The sequence below is a fragment of the Bombina bombina genome, unplaced genomic scaffold (assembly GCF_027579735.1).
Source record: "Bombina bombina isolate aBomBom1 unplaced genomic scaffold, aBomBom1.pri scaffold_1870, whole genome shotgun sequence".
Taxonomy (NCBI): Eukaryota; Metazoa; Chordata; class Amphibia; order Anura; family Bombinatoridae; genus Bombina; species Bombina bombina.
The window spans coordinates 5,848-24,602 of NW_026511995.1; the positions used below are offsets into that span (position 1 = coordinate 5,848).

At 37.4% G+C, this 18,755-nt stretch overlaps 1 protein-coding gene across 1 annotated transcript in view; it reads left to right on the top strand.

Annotated features, from left to right (window-relative positions):
* Positions 1–231: 231 nt before the first annotated feature.
* LOC128644037 (macrophage colony-stimulating factor 1 receptor-like) overlaps positions 232–18,755 on the top strand; it is a gene marked incomplete at its 5' end in the record, with an annotated part of 28,704 nt that continues 10,180 nt past the window's right edge. Inside the window, 4 exon segments of the mRNA XM_053696802.1 lie at positions 232–324; positions 416–466; positions 468–539; positions 2,200–2,311. Of these exon segments, the coding sequence (XP_053552777.1) occupies positions 232–324; positions 416–466; positions 468–539; positions 2,200–2,311 (328 nt within the window).

The following is an 18,755-nucleotide window of genomic DNA, read 5'->3' on the forward strand; positions in this document are numbered from 1 at the left end:
TTTCAAGTCAGGACCTGAATAATTATATTGAAATGAAAACCTGTCTCTAGGAACTCCAATTCAATTCCAGGTATGTTATCTAAATAGTCACTTACATATTCATTAGATTTATTTTAACTTGAGCCACCACTATTGGCTGGAGAGGGTAATATCATTTTATAACCAATATATATATATATTTCTCACTCTGACCCTTTCTGATTCCAGATGATTCTTTCTCTGAGGAAGTAGACACAGAAGATAATTTTGCCTCTGGATCTTTATGACCTTCTACATTTTTCCCTTCAAGTTGCTCAGGGAATGTCATTTTTAGCATCCAAAAGTGTAAGTGATGTTAGTACGCGAATCACTAATTTAAAAGCAAGATGAGGCCTAAAGTTTTCTCATTTTTGATGTTAAATTTCTGTGCCTGCAGTGTATTCATCGTGATGTTGCAGCGAGGAATGTCCTGGTTACACAAGGACGTTATTGCCAAGATCTGCGACTTTGGCCTGGCCAGAGACATTGAAAATGACTCTAATTATGTTGTCAAAGGCAATGTAAGTGAAAATCTAATTTTCCTACACAGAATATGCCATCAAATAAGGATGAGTTAAAGTGCAGATCATTTATATATCTATTTCCATGGTTCAGCTACATTATGCATGAAAACATTTTAGCCAGTTTCCCAGGTTAATGCCCAGAAATGTATAACCCTTGAATAGGTTCCCTAAAGTTCTATTTCACAATAAAAATGATATACTACTGATCTTCACAGTTCCTCTTCACTACCACAAATACAGCAACTACACAATCCGGAACACCAACAGATATATTCCATTTTTCCCCTGTATATCACTTACCAAACATGGAATTAGGTCATTTTTTTATAGTATATTGTGTGTATACTATATAACAAGCTGTAACATAATCATATTTGTGGGTCTTTCGTTTCCCAGTCCTCCAGAATCTAGAAAAATAAATGCATGTTGCAAAGCTTAGAGGAATACAATTAATATTGCCATTATATTGATAAACGGAACACCTAATGTGAGTTAAGAATACGTATTTAATAATAAAAATAAAGGATGTGTTTCTCTCAGTTTTGCTGAATTTAACGCACAGCTAATGTGCAACGCTAGTTTATCTTCTAGTGTAGGATCACACAATGTTTTGTATGGAGGGCCTATCACTACTTTGGGATAAGTGAGAGTCACATTACTCAAACTTATGTTAAAAATAATGCCTCGGTATTTGGTACAAATACACTTAAAGGGACAGCACATAAATAAAATGTTTTGTTATGCATATTACACAACGTTTCCGTATACTTTAGTTATTTTATTTTTTCAGAACTTGCAATGCACACTGCTGACTTCTCCTGATAACTTTTTCTAATTGGCTTTAAAGGGATATGAAACCCAAAATTTTTCGTTCATGACTCAGGTAGACCGTAGAATTTAAAATATATTTCCAATTTATATCTATTATCTAATTCTTTCATTCTCTTGGCATCCTTTATTGAATGAGAAGTAATGCACTATGGGGAGATAACTCAAAACCAATGAAAATATGCATATATATGCAGCCCCCAATCAGCAGCTTCTGAGCTTACTTAAGTATACAAAGAGAACTAAACAAATTAAATAACGGAAATAAATTGGAACGTTATTTAAAATTGCATGCTCTATTGAAATCATGAAAGAAAAAAAATGGGTTTCATGTCCCTTTAACTGATAACAACTGCAAAACAATGTATGTTATATTAACATTATGACCCTGACTATCCGATCGGGATGATTGCTGTCCGCCACCTCAGAGGTGGCTGATGAGTTAAGGAGCAGCGGTCTTATAACCGCTGCTTCTTAACTTAAGTTTCAGGTGGACCTGAAGCTTCGGGGGTAGATTGCAGCATTCATTGCTTGAGAAATCTACCCCTAAAGCTCAGATTGGCTCCTCCAAATCAGGCAAATGGTGAGTGAAGTTTGGTTATTGAAAAAACAATTACAGTAAAAGGGATGATCATTTGTTTAAAAACATTTAGAGTTGTCTGATAGGTTATTCTATAGCAAAATAACAGCTATGTCTTGTAGTAAGGTCTTAAGTACCGTAAGAGATTTCCTTTTAACATTGCATTACGATTATCCTTAATAAACAAATGCTACTCCTATCTTTATACTTAATATATTAGAAAATTAAATCTGTGTGCTTTTATTTTAGGCTCGTCTACCAGTAAAGTGGATGGCTCCTGAAAGCATCTTTGATTGTATCTACACAGTACAGAGTGATGTGTGGTCTTATGGAATACTGCTATGGGAGATCTTTTCACTTGGTAAGCAAATGAAACAATTCCAAGTAAGAGCCATATGGATGATAACCATGTGGGATCATAATTTACTGCACACTATCAAATCAATATTTGTTTTAATAATTTGCTTAATGTTAATTGTGCTAATAGCTAATGATAATACAATGGATCCAGAACATTTAAAAAATATGTCATACTTACTAAGTTTCCATATCACAGCTCCTGTCCCTAAGAACAAACAACAAAGAACATACATTGAGTAAGGACTGGAGAGAAAAAAATAAAGCCTTAAACCCAACTGGTTGGCATACAATCTTCCCGATAGGTTACAAAGGGGAGGGAATCTTAGTGGGTGCTTCTTAGAGAAATTAACCAATAAAGGAATTTTTTAAAGTATCACACAATTCGCATTTATCTAGCTTCACTCTTGTACTACTCACCAATGAAGAGTTACTAAGCTTTAGAAACACAATGGGAGGCAGAATGGAATAATCAACAGCAATAAGTCAATAATTCAGTAAGCATGCTGAAAAATGAAACATACTTTACTGAGAAATTAATGCAAAATGGACAATGTATCTCCTATATTTGACCTCAGTAGAGGGGCTCATATTCAGTGTGTACGGATTCAGAACTGTGTGAGGAGTACTCCAACCTGCAGCTTTATTTAAAGGGACAGTGTACTATAACATTTTCTTCCTTGTATATTACTTTGTTTATTACCCTAATTTTGTCATCTGAAATAATTGATTTTTCCTGCTGAATCCCCACCTATTGTGAAAATGTCAGTACTTAAGTACTGTTTATAGAAAAGCTATGTAAACAAGGTGTTGTTGAAGAAATCGCTCTTCCAGTGGAAGGTCAGAGAAATAAGCACTTAAATGTTAATTTGTATTTGCTTTTGTGTAAACAGACTGAGATAATATAAGGATGCCATTGTGCATAGAGATGAAAATAAGAGAATTGTGTCTTTGCTCCCTAAAAACTCAGGCCATTTAAATGGGTTGTGGTGTCAACTAGAAAAAAACAGCTATTTCATATAGAAAAATAAACATACATATAAAATTTCCCCTACATATCATACTCTGCAGCTAGAATAACTGGAAGCTCATTAAGGATAAAACAATTTTTCAGCACACTGTCCCTTTACATCCTCAAAACAAATATCTGCTTCAGCTCCCCACTTGATCAGCTAAGATGATGCATCAAACAATTCATCTGGAGAGACATCTGGACAGACATATGATAAATAAACCCCTTTGTCGCTAAAATGTGTCTCAACCATCAAGAATCATGATTATTTAATGTTAACCCTTTTTTAAAAGAGAAAAGTTATAGTTTAAAAACAGACTATAAATATAACCAAATATGCTTTGCAGGGTAAGACCATTGGGTCGATATATAAAGGGCCGAATGGGTTCGCCGGAAACAGCAATTATGAAGCAGCGGCCTTAAGACCGCTGCTCCTTAACTGGTCTGCCTGCTCTGAGGCTGCGGACATCAATCCACCTGATCTCATATGATTGGGCTGATTGACAGCCCCGATTGGCCGTGAATTTGCAGGGGGCTGCATTGCACAAGCAGTTCACAAGAACTGCTTGTGCAATGATTAATGCTGACAGCGTATGCTGTCAGCATTTATTGATGTCTGACAGCATACATTTAATGATAAATCGGCCCCCAAGAGTCATTGTTAAAGGAACATGAAACCCACATTTTTTGCATGCAATTTTAAACAACTTTCCAATTTACGTCTATTATTTAATTTGCTTCATTCTCTTGATATCTTTTGCTGAAAAGTATATATAAGTAGGCTAAGTAGCTGTTGATTGGTGGCTGCACATAGATGACTCGTGTGATTGGATCACCCATGTGCATTGCTATTTCTTCAACAAAGAAATAGGCAAATTAGCTAATAGAAGTAAATTAGAATGCTGCTTAAAATGGTATTCTCTATCTGAACAGAGAAAGAAATATTTTAGGTTTCATGTCCCTTTAACCATCATGCAAAATTAAAGAATAAGATTACAAATACATAGTAAATAAACGCATAATTCTGAAAATTGTAAATTAAACTTCCTTAGTACTTAGTATTACAACACTGGAAGTGACAGAAACAATTTAGATGATAAAGATGAGTATTTTAAAAGCTATAAACTGTTCAGGAGCGTGCATACACGTGCTACAAATTGGCACCGACTGATAATGATCATTAAGTGCAAAATTGACCCACAGTTGAAGTCCACTAAAAGTACAAAGAACAAGAACAAACTAAAGCATTAAAGAAATATTACGGGTAATACCCCATCCCCTGCACAGAAGAGAAAGAGAGGCTGTGGTCACCAATAATATATAGATTAAATTATACACAGCTACACATAATAAGTAGACCTGTTACTGACTGTGTATAGGAATGTAATTACATCTAGTCCTGCTAAGGGGGTGGAGGAAAGAATGGAAAAATTTAAATTTGGAGGTTAAGGGTTTTTGCACATCTTGCAAAAAAATTAAATAAAAAATAAAAAAATGGCATGTAGTATGGGGAGGAGTCATACCTTATGTAGCAAAAATATATTACTGGTACTGCGGTACCTACCTGAAATGTGGGATTTTCTTTCCAGCTTTTAGTATTTGTTGGTGAGAGGTCATTATGACAATGCATTATATCCAGCACTGTGAAAATGTCTTTAAGTTAAAGGGACATGAAACCCAACATTTTTTTTTATGATTCAGATACAATTTTAAACAATTTTTTAAGTATACTTCTATTATCTCATTTGCTTAGATCTCTGTGCATCCTTTGTTGAAAACCATAACTAGGTATTCTCAGGAGCTGGGAGCTAGCTGCTTATTAGTGGCTACACATATATGCCTCATGTCATTGGCTTACCAATGTGTTCAGCTAGCTCCCAGTAGGGCATTGATGCTCTCTCAACAAAGGAAACTACAAGAATGAAGCAAAATTGATCATAGAAATAAATTGGAAAGTTGTTTAAGAATGAATGCTCTATCTAAACCATGAAATAAAAATGTTGGGCTTTATGTCAATCATAAATAATATAAGCCTAGAGAAACTAAAACACAAAGAAGAAACTCCTCTAACTGTATTGGAGCCAATTCCTTTAATCCCAACTAATGCTGTTTAGCAAACTTTCGGCCAGATTACGAGTTTTGCGTTATGAGGGGTGCGGTACTAACTTGCACGTTATTCTCACTGCTCACTTACCTACAGCGCTGGTATTACAGGTTTTCAGAAACCCGGCATTAAAAGGCAAGAAGTGAGCGTAGGGCAAAATTGTGCTCCATACCGCACTCCAAAACCAGCGCTGTTTAAGTCAGCGGTGAGCTGGTTGTATGTGCTTGTGCGTGATTTCCCCATAGAAATCAATGGGGACAGCCGGCTGAGAAAAAGTCTAACACCTGCCAAAAAACAGCGTAAAGTTCAGTAACGCAGCCCCATTGATTCCTATGGGGAAACAAAAGTTATGTTTACACCTAACACCCTAACATGAACCCCGAATCTAAACACCCCTAATCTTACATTTATTAACCCCTAATCTGCTGCCCCCGACATCGCTGACACCTACATTATACTTATTAACCCCTAATCTGCCGCCCCCAATGTCGCTGCCACTATAATAAACATATTAACCCCTAATCTGCCGTCCCTAACATTGCCGCCACCTACCTACATTTATTAACCCCTAATCTGCTGCCCCCAACGTCGCCGCTACTATACTAAATTTATTAACCCCTAAACTTAAGTCTAACCCTAACCCTAACACCCCCTAACTTAAATTAATTAAAATAAATCTAAATAAAACTTACTATTAATAACTAAATAATTCCTATTTAAAACTAAATACTTAACTATAAAATAAACCCTAAGCTAGCTACAATATAACTAATAGTTACATTGTAGCTATCTTAGGGTTTATTTTTATTTTACAGGCAAGTTTGTATTTATTTTAAATAGGTAGAATAGTTATTAAATAGTTATTAAATATTTAATAACTACCTAACTAAAATAAATACAAATTGACCTGTAAAATAAAACCTAACCTAAGTTACACTAACACCTAACACTACACTGAAATAAATTCCCTAAATTAAATACAATTACCTAATTTCAAAACAATTAGCTAAATTACAAAAAAAAACCAATAAATTACAGAAAATAAAAAACAAATTACAAGATCTTTAAACTAATTACACCTAATCTAATAACCCTATCAAAATAAAAAAGCCCACCCAAAATAAAAAAACCCTAGCCTAAACTAAACTACCAATAGCCCTTAAAAGGGCCTCTTGCAGGGCATTGTCCCAAAGAAATCAGCTCTTTTACCTGTAAAAAAAATACAAACAACCCCCCCAACAGTAAAACCCACCACCCACACAACCAACCCCCCAAATAAAAGCCTAACTAAAAAACCTAAGCTCCCCATTGCCCTGAAAAGGGCATTTAGCTCTATTGTGGCCCAAAGCCCTAACCTAAAAATAAAACCCACCCAATACACCCTTAAAAAATCCTAACACTAACCCCCGAAGATCCACTTACTGGGAGAAGTCTTCATCCAAGCGGCAAGATGTCCTCAACGAAGCCGGCAGAAGTGGTCCTCCAGACGGGCAGAAGTAGTCCTCCAGATGGGCAGAAGTCTTCACCCAGACGGCATCTTCTATCTTCATCTTTCCGACGTGGAGCGGCTCCATCATCTAGAATTCTATCAGCCAATCGGAATTAAGGTTGAAAAAATTCTATTGGCTGATCCAATCAGCCAATAGGATTGAGCTTGCATTCTATTGGCTGATTGGAACAGCCAATAGAATGCGAGCTCAATCATATTGGCTGATTGGATCAGCCAATAGGATTGAAGTTCAATCTTATTGGCTGATTGCATCAGCCAATAGGATTTTTTCAACCTTAATTCCGATTGGCTATCCATCTATCTATCTATCTATCTATCTATCTATCTATCTAGGAGCACAAAAGGTCCAGCTCTCGCTATAATCCGTAACGTTGGGGTGCGTCCCACGTTATACACAAGTAAAGGATCCAAAGAGAGCAGTCGCCATAAGTTAAAGAAAATATTGAATCCAAAGTGTTGTAAATGTTTTTGGGGAGTGACCCCGTCATCAGACAGATAATAAGATGACGGGGTCACTCCCCGAAAACGTTTACAACACTTTGGATTAAATATTTTCTTTAACTTATGGCGAGTGCTCTCTTTGGATTCTTTACTTATCTATCTATCTATCTATCTATCTATCTATCTATCTATCTATCTATATATATATATATATAAATTATATATAGGCATAGAAATTTATATATATAGGAATATCTATTTAAATGTGAAGAACATTTGAATGGGGATATTTACAGTACATACACAGTTAAAATGTGTAAAGAAAATGAGAGCGCCTTGAAGAATATATTTACAATAAGTATAAAAAATGAGACCTTATATTGATGCTGCTGTCTTAATAACCAAAAAAAAGGCCTTAGAAATTTAGAAAAATAGACAGTGCCAACAAATATAGGTTAAATAGTATATATTTATTTTAAAACAATTCAATGTAGCATAGTATCCTATTATCATAAAGCATATACATATATACAGAATAAATAATAAAAGCAGAGTCCCCACACTAAGTCTTAAACAATAAATAAAAAAAGTTTTTTAGAAAGCATTCAAGTGGAGATACAAAAAAAACTGCTTGCTTTGCCAGGTCTGTAATCCAGTTTTCTAGTAGAGAGATATGCTCTGTGCTGTCTTGGTATATGCTCTTATCTCTAGGGAAGCTTCCTCTGTGCTTGTATGTATGTATGTATGTATGTATGTATGTATGTATGTATGTATGTATTGGGTACTTGTAGAGCGCGGCTAATCACCCGTAAGGGTCTCAAGGTGCTGCTCATTTTATCAACCTCGGAAGGATGAAAGACTGAATGGACCTCGCCGGGGATCGAACCTGCAACCCTCGGGTTTCTACAGAGCTCAGCCACAGTGCATTCTGTCACAATATATACAAGTGTTTTATTTTTTAGTAATAAACTTATAAAAATATTTTTAACAACACTTGTGTCGAATAGATATTCATTTACCTCCATTGGGTATTAGCTTTGTAGCGCTCTTATTTATTTACCTATTTTCAGGTCTGTAATCCTCACTACATGTTTCTGGGCTCCTCGCCTTCCTCAGGTGAAAACTGGATTGCAGTTAAACACTTGCATATATTGTGACAGAATACACTGTTGCTGAGCTCTGTAGCAACCCGAGGGTTGCAGGTTCGATCCCTGGCGAGGTCCACTCAGCCATTCATCCTTACGAGGTCGATAAAATGAGCAGCACCTTGAGACCCTTACGGGTGATTAGCCGCGCTTTACAAGTACCCAATACATACATACATACACAGAAGGCATAGTATTGGAAGGTGTCTATATTCCCCCCAAAAGTGCTGCAGTGCAGGGTATGGTCTGACAACCCTAGGGAGAATAGTTGTGTTTCTTTACCACATTAAGAAAATATGTGATTTATTTCTGGGTCCCTGGGGTAGAGCATTTGGAGAGTAGGGCGGGCCAATGCTCCACCCCACAGTTTTCAGGCAGCACATTATGTAAGAAAGTCCAGTCCAGGAATTCCATCTCACCCAGCTAGCTACTCACCGGTATGTGGTAATTAACAGCAGGGGCTAATAAAAATCCCCAGTCAGGGATTCAGAGTCAGAATGCCAGCAGTAAGGGATACTGCAACACTTTCCTGAGAGACTGAGATGAATTATCTCTAAAAGGAAAAACAAAGTTTGAAAGGTCTGTGCATTGTTATACCTGTTAGTAAGTGCTCAGTGATGCAAGCCTCTTTTGTTTCCTTTATGTTTATTTTGCCTGTTTTTTTTGCCAGACCTGTAAATAAGTGGGCTATATTTTATAAAGCTACAACCTTGTGTGGTCTTTCCAGCTTTGAAGACTGTGTGGTTGTAAGATCCCAGGTCACATATGGTGGCGGCAGCGGGCAAACACACTGATAGTTTGTTAAGGAAATAATAGCACACTCAAAAATGGAGGAAGTTTTAAAGGCTTTACTACAGGCTACGATTACACAGCAACATGCCACTGCCACACAGCAGCAAGCTACTGCCACCCAGCAAGAAAATATTGCAGTACTACAACAACTGGTGTTAACACAAAGAGAGGAGCAGCAGTATATCACATGTGCCTTGCAGCAGGAGATCCAAGGCCTATCTGAGAGACTGGGCAGGTGCACTGCAGAAATACCACATAGTTCTAAGACTCTGAGAGTGAGTAACTATTTGCAAAAGATGGTGGCTACAGATGATATAGAGGCTTACCTTATGGCTTTTGAAAGGACAGCCGAAAGAGAAGGGTGGCCTGCGTCTGAATGGGCAAGCCTCCTTGTGCCATTTCTGAGTGGAGAACCTCAGAAGGCATATTATGATTTGGAGCCTGAGCAGGCCAGTGACTACAAAAAACTAAAAGCAGAAATCTTTGCCCGCCTGGGAGTAACGATAGCAGTGAGGGCCCAGCGATTTCACTCCTGAACATATAATCAAGACAAAGCTGTGCGGTCACAGATGTTTGACTTAATATATCTTGCCAGTAAATAGCTGCAGCTAGAGGTCAACTCAGCTAGTCACATTGTGGAACAACTTGTGATGGACCAGTTCCTGCGAGGATTGCCTGTTTCCCTACGGCGGTGGGTCAGCCAGAGTGAACCTAAAACTGCTGATGGTCTAGTTGCCCTGGTGGAACGCTATGTGGCAGCAGGAGAGTTCCTACAAATACCCAACCAAGAAAGACCAAAGACCCCAAAGATCCAGAGTCCCAATAAATTAGGTAAAGCTGTTCCAGGAAAAAGGGGAATCAGGAGGAGCAGATGGGTTTCTACAACCAGAGGGATATTACAGCAAGGGGCAATAGTTTTGTGAGGCAGGAAGAGTCCACAAAAGCCTTAAAGATGTTGTCTAATACTAATATTAAATGTTTTCAAGGTAAAGTATATGGACATATTGCAAAGGACTGCCCTGATAATGATGTTGCTATGGAATGGAATGTTGGCAATATGAGGGACAATTATTCACTGTACTCGCGTTCTGTATATGCAGTTACCAAAAATGATTGTCTTAATGGCCACCCTTGGTGCACTGTAAGGGTGGAAAGAAATGAAATGAAAGCTTTGCTGGACTCTGGTAGCATGCTTACGCTCATAGACAAGAGTCTGTTGAGAAATACTCCTATTGATAATTACCAGAACCTAGATATTGCCTGTGTCCATGGGGGCATACACAAGTATCCAACTGCTGAAGTACTTATTGAGACTCAAAATGGCTCTATAAATCATAGAGTTGGTTAAGTAGATAAATTAGTCCATGAAATGATAAAAGGCATTTTTGGAATTTATGGGATGCTGCTGAGAAAGCTTCAATGGATTCAGTAGAGGGCGCTGTTGGTGATTTTCCATTTTCTGATTTATTGGGGGATGACTTAGACAAAATAACTGTTGCTAGAGGGAAGCAGTCAACCCCTATGGAAAACCTAGTTGGAGGTAACACTGAAAAGGATAATATATGTCAATCTAATATATCTGAACCTGATGTAGAAATAGCTGACCTAAAGGATAGCCCAAGTAACTTTAGGGCTGCACAATGGGAGGATCCAACTTTAGCTGTGGCTAGAAACCATATCTCCATAAGAAATGGGACCTTCGTTAATCCTGATAAAGCCCTCACCTATCCATACTTTGACGTGGAAAATGATTTATTGTACAGAGTTGAAAAAAGAGAGTCTGACAAACAGTTATTAGTACCCCAGGCATATTTACATACTGTATTAAACCTGGCACACAGTCACATACTTGGGGGACACCTGGGGATTGAAAAAAACAAGAGAGATAATTCTTAGGAGCTTTTATTAGCCAGGTGTAATGGCATCTATAACAAATTATTGTTCTTCTTGTCCTGAATGCCAATTAACTGCCCCTCTTACAGCATACAGTAGCCCCTTGGTGCCCTTTCCTATAATTGAGGTCCCATTTGAATGCATTGGTATGGATTTTGTGGGTCCTCTTGTAATGTCTGCAAGGGGACACCAGTACATATTGGTAGTAGTAGACTATGCTACCTGCCTCCTTGAGGCAATACCCATGAGAACTACTTCAGCAAAAGTGATTGCTAAGGAGTTAATGTTAATGTTTAGCCGGGTTGGGATTCCCAAAGAAATATTAACAGACCAAGGTACTCCATTGATGTAGAGAATTACAAAGGAGTTGTGTAATCTCCTTCATATAAAGCATCTGAAAACATCAGTGTATCATCCATAAACTGATGGTCTGGTAGAACGATTCAATAAAACACTTAAGGCTATGCTCCAAAAAGTAATTGATAAAGATGGGAAAAACTGGGACTTCCTTTTGCCTTATTTAATGTCTGCTATCAGAGAGGTCCCTCAAGCTTCTACTGGGTTTTTGCCCTTTAAACTCTTATATGGAAGACACCCCAGAGGGTTGCTAGATATAGCTAAGGAGACTTGGGAACAGGAGTCAACCCCTCACAGAAGTGTGATAGAACATATAACTCAGATGCAGGAATGGATGACAGCCATTATGCCCATATTTAGGGAACACATGAAAAATGCCCAACAGCATCAGCAGAACAGCTATAACAGAATTTCCAGGGTTCATGTGTTTACCCAGGAGATAGAGTGCTAGTTCTGGTTCCTGCCGTAGAGAACACATTTTTGGCAATATAGCATGGACCATATGAAGTCATTGACAGAGTGGGGGAAGTAAATTACAAAGTAAGACAGCCTGGGAGGCGAAAGGAGGTACAGATTCACCATGTGAATTTACTTAAGTCATAGAAAGAAAGAGAAACACTTGTAGCTTTAAAAACAGCAGACCTCCTGTTAGGTGTTGTTTTCAGGGGGGGAGTGTCAGTCAGGACTAGGCCTTGGGCACACCGTACCAACTGGAAATGAATATATTATTTGATAAGGATATCCTAGAGAACAGCACTTCAGACCACGCAGCAATGAGTGTAAAACTTTTCTCCTTATGGCTTTTGCAGACAAGACTTCCTATAACTAATATGATCAACAAAAAATAACACAAATACAAGAGCATACAAAACAAGAAATATAAGCAAACAAGTTAAAACAATACTCCCCTAATTTAATTGGTTGACCCTGTAACAGCATAACAGGTCCTCAATATCAACCGGCAAGGCATAGTCCAGAGAAGGATAGTCTTCGTTCTGAAGACACACATCATAGAAAACAGTCATAGATTACCCAGAGTCCAGTTCTGGGGCTGGTACCAGCATGCAATGCAAAGAATGGATACAAAGATAGTTCAGCAACTTTTACTGCAGTATGGTGGTTAAAACAAGCTTGACAAAATGTCTTTTATCTTCATTTCTTTCTTTAAAGGTTTACTTGCATTCAATCTTTTGGAGAGGGCACTATGGAATTTTATCTGTACAGATTTTACCTAAATATGAAAAACTCAAAAATAATTCAGTTAGTGTCTTTAATCTCTGAATACCGCTTCATGACCTCACCCTGCAAATACAAATATTATGTTAAGAACAAAAATAGAAAAATAAAAACATTTTAGGTTCACTTTCTTACTTAAAATAATAATCACCCAAATCACATAAAGATACTCAGAATACTCATCAATACTTCCCCCTTGTGTGTGTGAAACATCCCATGTGGCACGCAAACACAATATAACACAAAACTAAAAGACCATTCATTCACTCCAGTCATGCATGTAGTATACTATTCTTAACATCAGGCAAAATCAAATACACCTCAGTATTCAATATTCCATTCATACAGCACACTTCCACACGCAGTCACGAAAGAGAAAAACATAACATTCTCTTAGAAAACACTTAAAACCAATTGTCCATTCCACAAAACAAAACATTAACAGCCGGCACAAACTTTAAACACTACAATTAACCTGAAATTCAACACATATACTTACATTAACTACAACACAGCACTTGCAAAACACTACAAATAATTAAAATCCTATAACAACCATCCATACCCTGGTTCTGCAAATTCTACCATGCACAATACTATGAGATCACACTAATGATGCAATCACTTCAGATGATCAATAAACTTCAGTTGCATATTTACAAATAAAATCCTGAACCATAAATTTACAAAGGAAAACACAAACACCTAAGTACCCTATTTTGGGAAAGATCAGATAATAATGGTACAGCTACTGTTCTATATAGCCCCTGCCCGCATGCACAGTGCAATCCACTGTTAAATAAATCAGGTTTGGCACAATTAATTGTTTTGTAAAGCTCTGGAATCCAATCTATACTTGTACATAACCAATATTGTAATAAATACACAATTATTTGATTTAACTTTGTTTTATAATTTGATATTCACCATTTTGCAGCTCTCTAGCTAAATATAACAATTGTATATAACAAAAAATGAGCGTTCTACAAAAGAATAATAATAATAATTTACACGAATAGAGTAAAAGGACAGTTTGTCTAAAAAAAAAAACCCTTTAACTTTTTCTCAACGATTCACTGTCCTCATTTATAATAAAAAATGTATACTGACGTCCATTAAATAGCCTAAGCAAACACAGCCAGCATAACACAGTGGGGTGCAGGATTGTTAAAGGGACATTTTACCCGAAATTTAAAAAAAATATATCTTTAACTGAAACTGCTGACATAGTTAAATATACGAGTGTTAGGCTTACAGTAAACCTCATTTTCTCTCTCTGTAAATATTTCTTTAAAATCTCAGATTTTATATCAGTTTGCCTGTATCCCTTTAAATGTTTTCTCTTCTTCTTTTCCCTTTTCCGCTAGTCTCACAGATCGCAACACCAAGATTGCATCAGTTCAGTTTGCGTTACAGAGAGAATTGAGTTACACTGCGTAAATGTCTGCTATCTAAACGGCAGATTTTAAAAAATATACACGGAAAGGTCGCAAAAAATATATTTTGAAAACTGCTACATTTATGCTTTATCTCCGTAACTTGTTAATACAGTGTTATGGCTGCTCATGAACTCCTTTCACATGAGTGAACTGGTCCTTTCAGTAATAAAATGACAATTTTCCATTGCTCTGTCTAAGCCCTGAGCTCCGGTTTTACAGACAAATATAAGATAAGGAACACAATAAGATATGCTTATTATCTGAAATTCAACCCATTGCAATAACTGTGTCTTGAAAGCACAAAACCAGCTATCATATATGCAAATAAACTTGCAAATGCAATTTCTCCTATATTTTATACTATGCAGCTTGTATAATCAAGTCATCGAAAATACATTAATATAAAAACTATGTTACAGTGTACTGTCCCTTTAAGGACTAACCATTTTTAATGTAAATTACATATGTATACCCTAGCCATGATTAGGAAACTTGTGTTATTTACCATACAAATTCTACTGCTTTACTGTATCATGACCTGCATATTAAAATGAGAGCCATCACAGCATACATAATATTACACAGTAATATGTTAGCAATTTATATTAAAACTTCTACTGAATTAATCTACTTGCAACAGAAACAGACCCAAATACTTTTAGATAAATTTAATGATATACAGCCTACAACCTTATTTTATCTTTTCCACTAACTCCTTTCACAAATCTTGCAAATCCAACATACTTGAATCAACCTGTTAAATCTTTTTTTTTCATTTACCAGAACATGACCGAAAGTCACTCAATCATCCGCACATTCACAAATCCTTTAATTAGTTCACTTGCAAAAACAATATATTGATATGCCGCAACAAGTGGACAGTTTTTTATTTGCATACAACAATTATCACTTAAAACTAAAAACTGCTATTAAATAACACACATAATTAAGAACATGCTGATGACTTTCAAATAAAGTTATAATAATAACACTACAAAATACCTCATTACGTCTGCTTTCTTAGCTAAGAAACTAGCCTAAATAATTACCATACAGAAAGAAAAATGCAGCAAGGTCATTTTTACAGCGATACACACACACAAGCTCATATAATCTCGCATACCAGAAATTCACTCCCAACATTTATTCTTACACAATTTCAACATACATGAAGATCTTAGTGACACCGAAAACACATTAACAGTCTCTTTCCTTCTCAGGAAAATATATATTTCATAACATACCAAAGACATTTAAGAATACAATAAGATTAACTTTCCACCAAATTTAAAATGTATTTGAAAGTGTCCGAATATGCAAGGAATGGCCATTTTCCCAGCAGACTGAGACAAATTTCAAAAAGGATAATACACCCTCTTTTTTTTTTACAGTAAATCTTTTACACGTCATACCAGACACAGTGAGAACCGACAGACCAACACTCGTTACACATAAAATACACAAAATCTCCTTTACATTACTGTAAACACGCATACAACAAAAGAAAGAGTTTTACAAACAGAGCTTCTGTAACAGTTTTTTTTTTCTTCTTCGATGAATCTACACAGCTGCCTCACTGACAGTTTTATAATCCCCCTCTCTTTCTGGAGTGGATATCCCTCTGCCTGAAATGCAAATTCTGTTAACCCCTTTGTAGACATTAAAAATGCAATAACCTACACATTTTCTAAGCACAGCACAGCACAGCACAATCATATAGCAATAAAAAAGCAAGCAAGCAAGCAAGCACCAAGTAGTAATTCAAGTCCAGTGATAGGTAACAAAAAATCTACTTATAGGAATGTATAGGGACAACTTCAACACAGATGAGACTCAAACTCACCATAATAAAGCAATGCAAACTTGCCCGGGGGACTAAGAACCTCCCGTCAAATGCATACCAACTTTTTTATCTCTTGCGCGCTTCACCAGACAGGACTGCAACACCTGTCCAAAACTAGCACAGGACTATAACCTGTCTAGAGGGGATTATCACAAGTGCCGGCAGGTCAACAACCTCCGCACAACCCTGCACTTTCTTTACTGCAGGAACCCCTTAACCCTTTATCATATATAACCAACACCTATTACAAAATTAAATTTAGGTTCATATTCACAGAGGGAAAGTAGAGTAAAAAAACACTCATCTACTTACCCAATGCAAATCCCACTTCTGACACCAGAAACTGTTAGGTGTTGTTTTCAGGGGGGGGGTGTCAGTCAGGACTAGGTCTCGGGCAGACAGTACCAACTGGAAATTAATATATTATTTGATAAGGATATCCTAGAGAACAGCACTTCAGACCACGCAGCAATGAGTCTAAAACTATTCTCCTTTATTGAAAGATACAAGGCATGTCTTATAGACAACAATTACAGCATACAGGGTTAACTTGATGACACGTTATGACCGCGTCATTTTACACAGTGTTTGTCAGGAAAAATACTAGCTAGAAACAATATTTCTATAGTCATAATAAGAAATGCATCTAGGACCAAAGCAAGGATATTTGAGCATGTTATAGAGATAGCACTTTCAAGGCATTGTGCCAGGAACATCTGCAAGGCCAACTAGCTCTAACAAACTAATAACAAACATGTATTTCTACAGAATGATTGCTATAATAAATATTATTCAGACAAGATGGATGCCAAAGACAAAATGGCAGTTAAGAACAAGATGGCGCTAGTCATGCTAACAATAATTCCTAACACCTCCCTACAATGGAGAAAAATTACCCCGTAGTCAATATCTCAGAAACCCTGACTATCCACAAGAAGAGGAAGGTAAAAGACTTCATCAGATTAAATAAAGATGTTTTCTCCACAGTCCCAGGGAGGACTATGATAATAAAGCATGACATTGTCACTGAACTGGGGAAAAGGATAAATCTAAAGCCATATAGAATACCTGAAGCTCAGAGGGAAGCAATCATATCAGACATAAAGAAAATGCTGGCCCTTGAGGTAATCAAAGAATCCCAAAGTGACTGGAGAAGCCCAATCGTGCTTGTACCAAAGCCTGATGGCACAATCCGGTTTTACAATGATTACCGGAAGCTTAATGCAATATCCAAGTTTGATGCATACTCCATGCCAAGGGTTGATGAACTTGTGGAGAGACTCGGGAGAGCCAGGTACCTGACCACATTGGATTTGACCAAGGGTTATTGGCAAGTGCTGCTTACAGGACAGGCAAAGGAAAAGACTGCCTTCTCTACTCCAGATGGGCTTTTCCAATACAAGGTGTTACCTTTTGGCCTACATGGGGCTCCAGCAACATTTCAAAGAATGATGGACAGGATCTTAAGGCCACATGCTTGTTATGCCGCAGCTTACTCAGATGACGTGGTTATACATAGCGAAGATTGGGAGTCTGGCTTGCCAAAAGTGCAAGCTGTCCTTAATTTCATAAGAAATGACGGTCTGACAGCAAACCCTAGTAAATGTACCATTGGCTTGGAGGAGGCCAAGTATCTTGGCTATTTCATTGGAAGAGGAATAGTGAAGTCACAACTTGCTAAAGTTGAAGCCATAAGGAATTGGCCATGACCTATGATGAAGAAACCGGTCAGAACATTTCTTGGGCTTGTTGGCTACTACAGAAGGTTTATCTCCAACTTTGCTACTATAGCGGGTCCTTTAACTGACCTCACTTAAGCAAAAGCTCCAGTAATAGTGAAATGGTCCCCTGAAGCTGAACAAGCATTTCAAAATGTCAAGGAAGCCATATGTAGACAGCCAGTGTTAGTCACCCATGATTTTTCAAAGGAGTTTGCTTTACAGACGGATGCCTCTGATGTAGGGCTTGGAGCATTGCTTTCCCAGGAAAGTCAAAGTGAAGAGCACCTAATACCATACCTCAGCAGGAAACTTCAACCTAGAGAAAAGAACTATTCGATAGTTGAAAAGGAGTGTCTAACAATTAAATGGGCTGTTGAAACTCTCAAATATTATTTGTTGGGCAGAAAATTTAGGCTAGTTACTGATCATGCACCTCTCAAATGGATGAGTCAAAATAAGGATAATAATAGTAGAGTTACACTCTGGTTCCTTACTTTGCAATCCTATCACTTCTCAGTAAAACACAGAGCAGGATGTAAACAGGGTAATGCTGATGGCCTTTCATGTATGCATATGCTTTTGGCCATGATCGCTCACCCCACTAGGTCTGAGCTGGGGGGGAGGATGTGTGAAAGAACCCAAGGCATAGTATTGGAAGGTGTCTATATTCCCCCAAAAGTGCTGCAGTGCAGAGTATGGTCTGACAACCCCAGGGAGAATAGCTGTGTTTGTTTACCACATAAAGAAAATATGTGATTTATTTCTGGGTCCCTAGGGTGGAGCATTTGGAGAGTAGGGTGGGCCAGTGCTCCACTCCGCAGTTTTCAGGCAGCACATTATGTGAGAAAGTCCAGTCCAGGAATTCCGTCTCACCCAGCTAGCTACTCACCTGCATGTGGTAATTAACAGCAGGTGCTAATAAAAATCCCTAGTCAGGGATTCATAGTCAGAATAC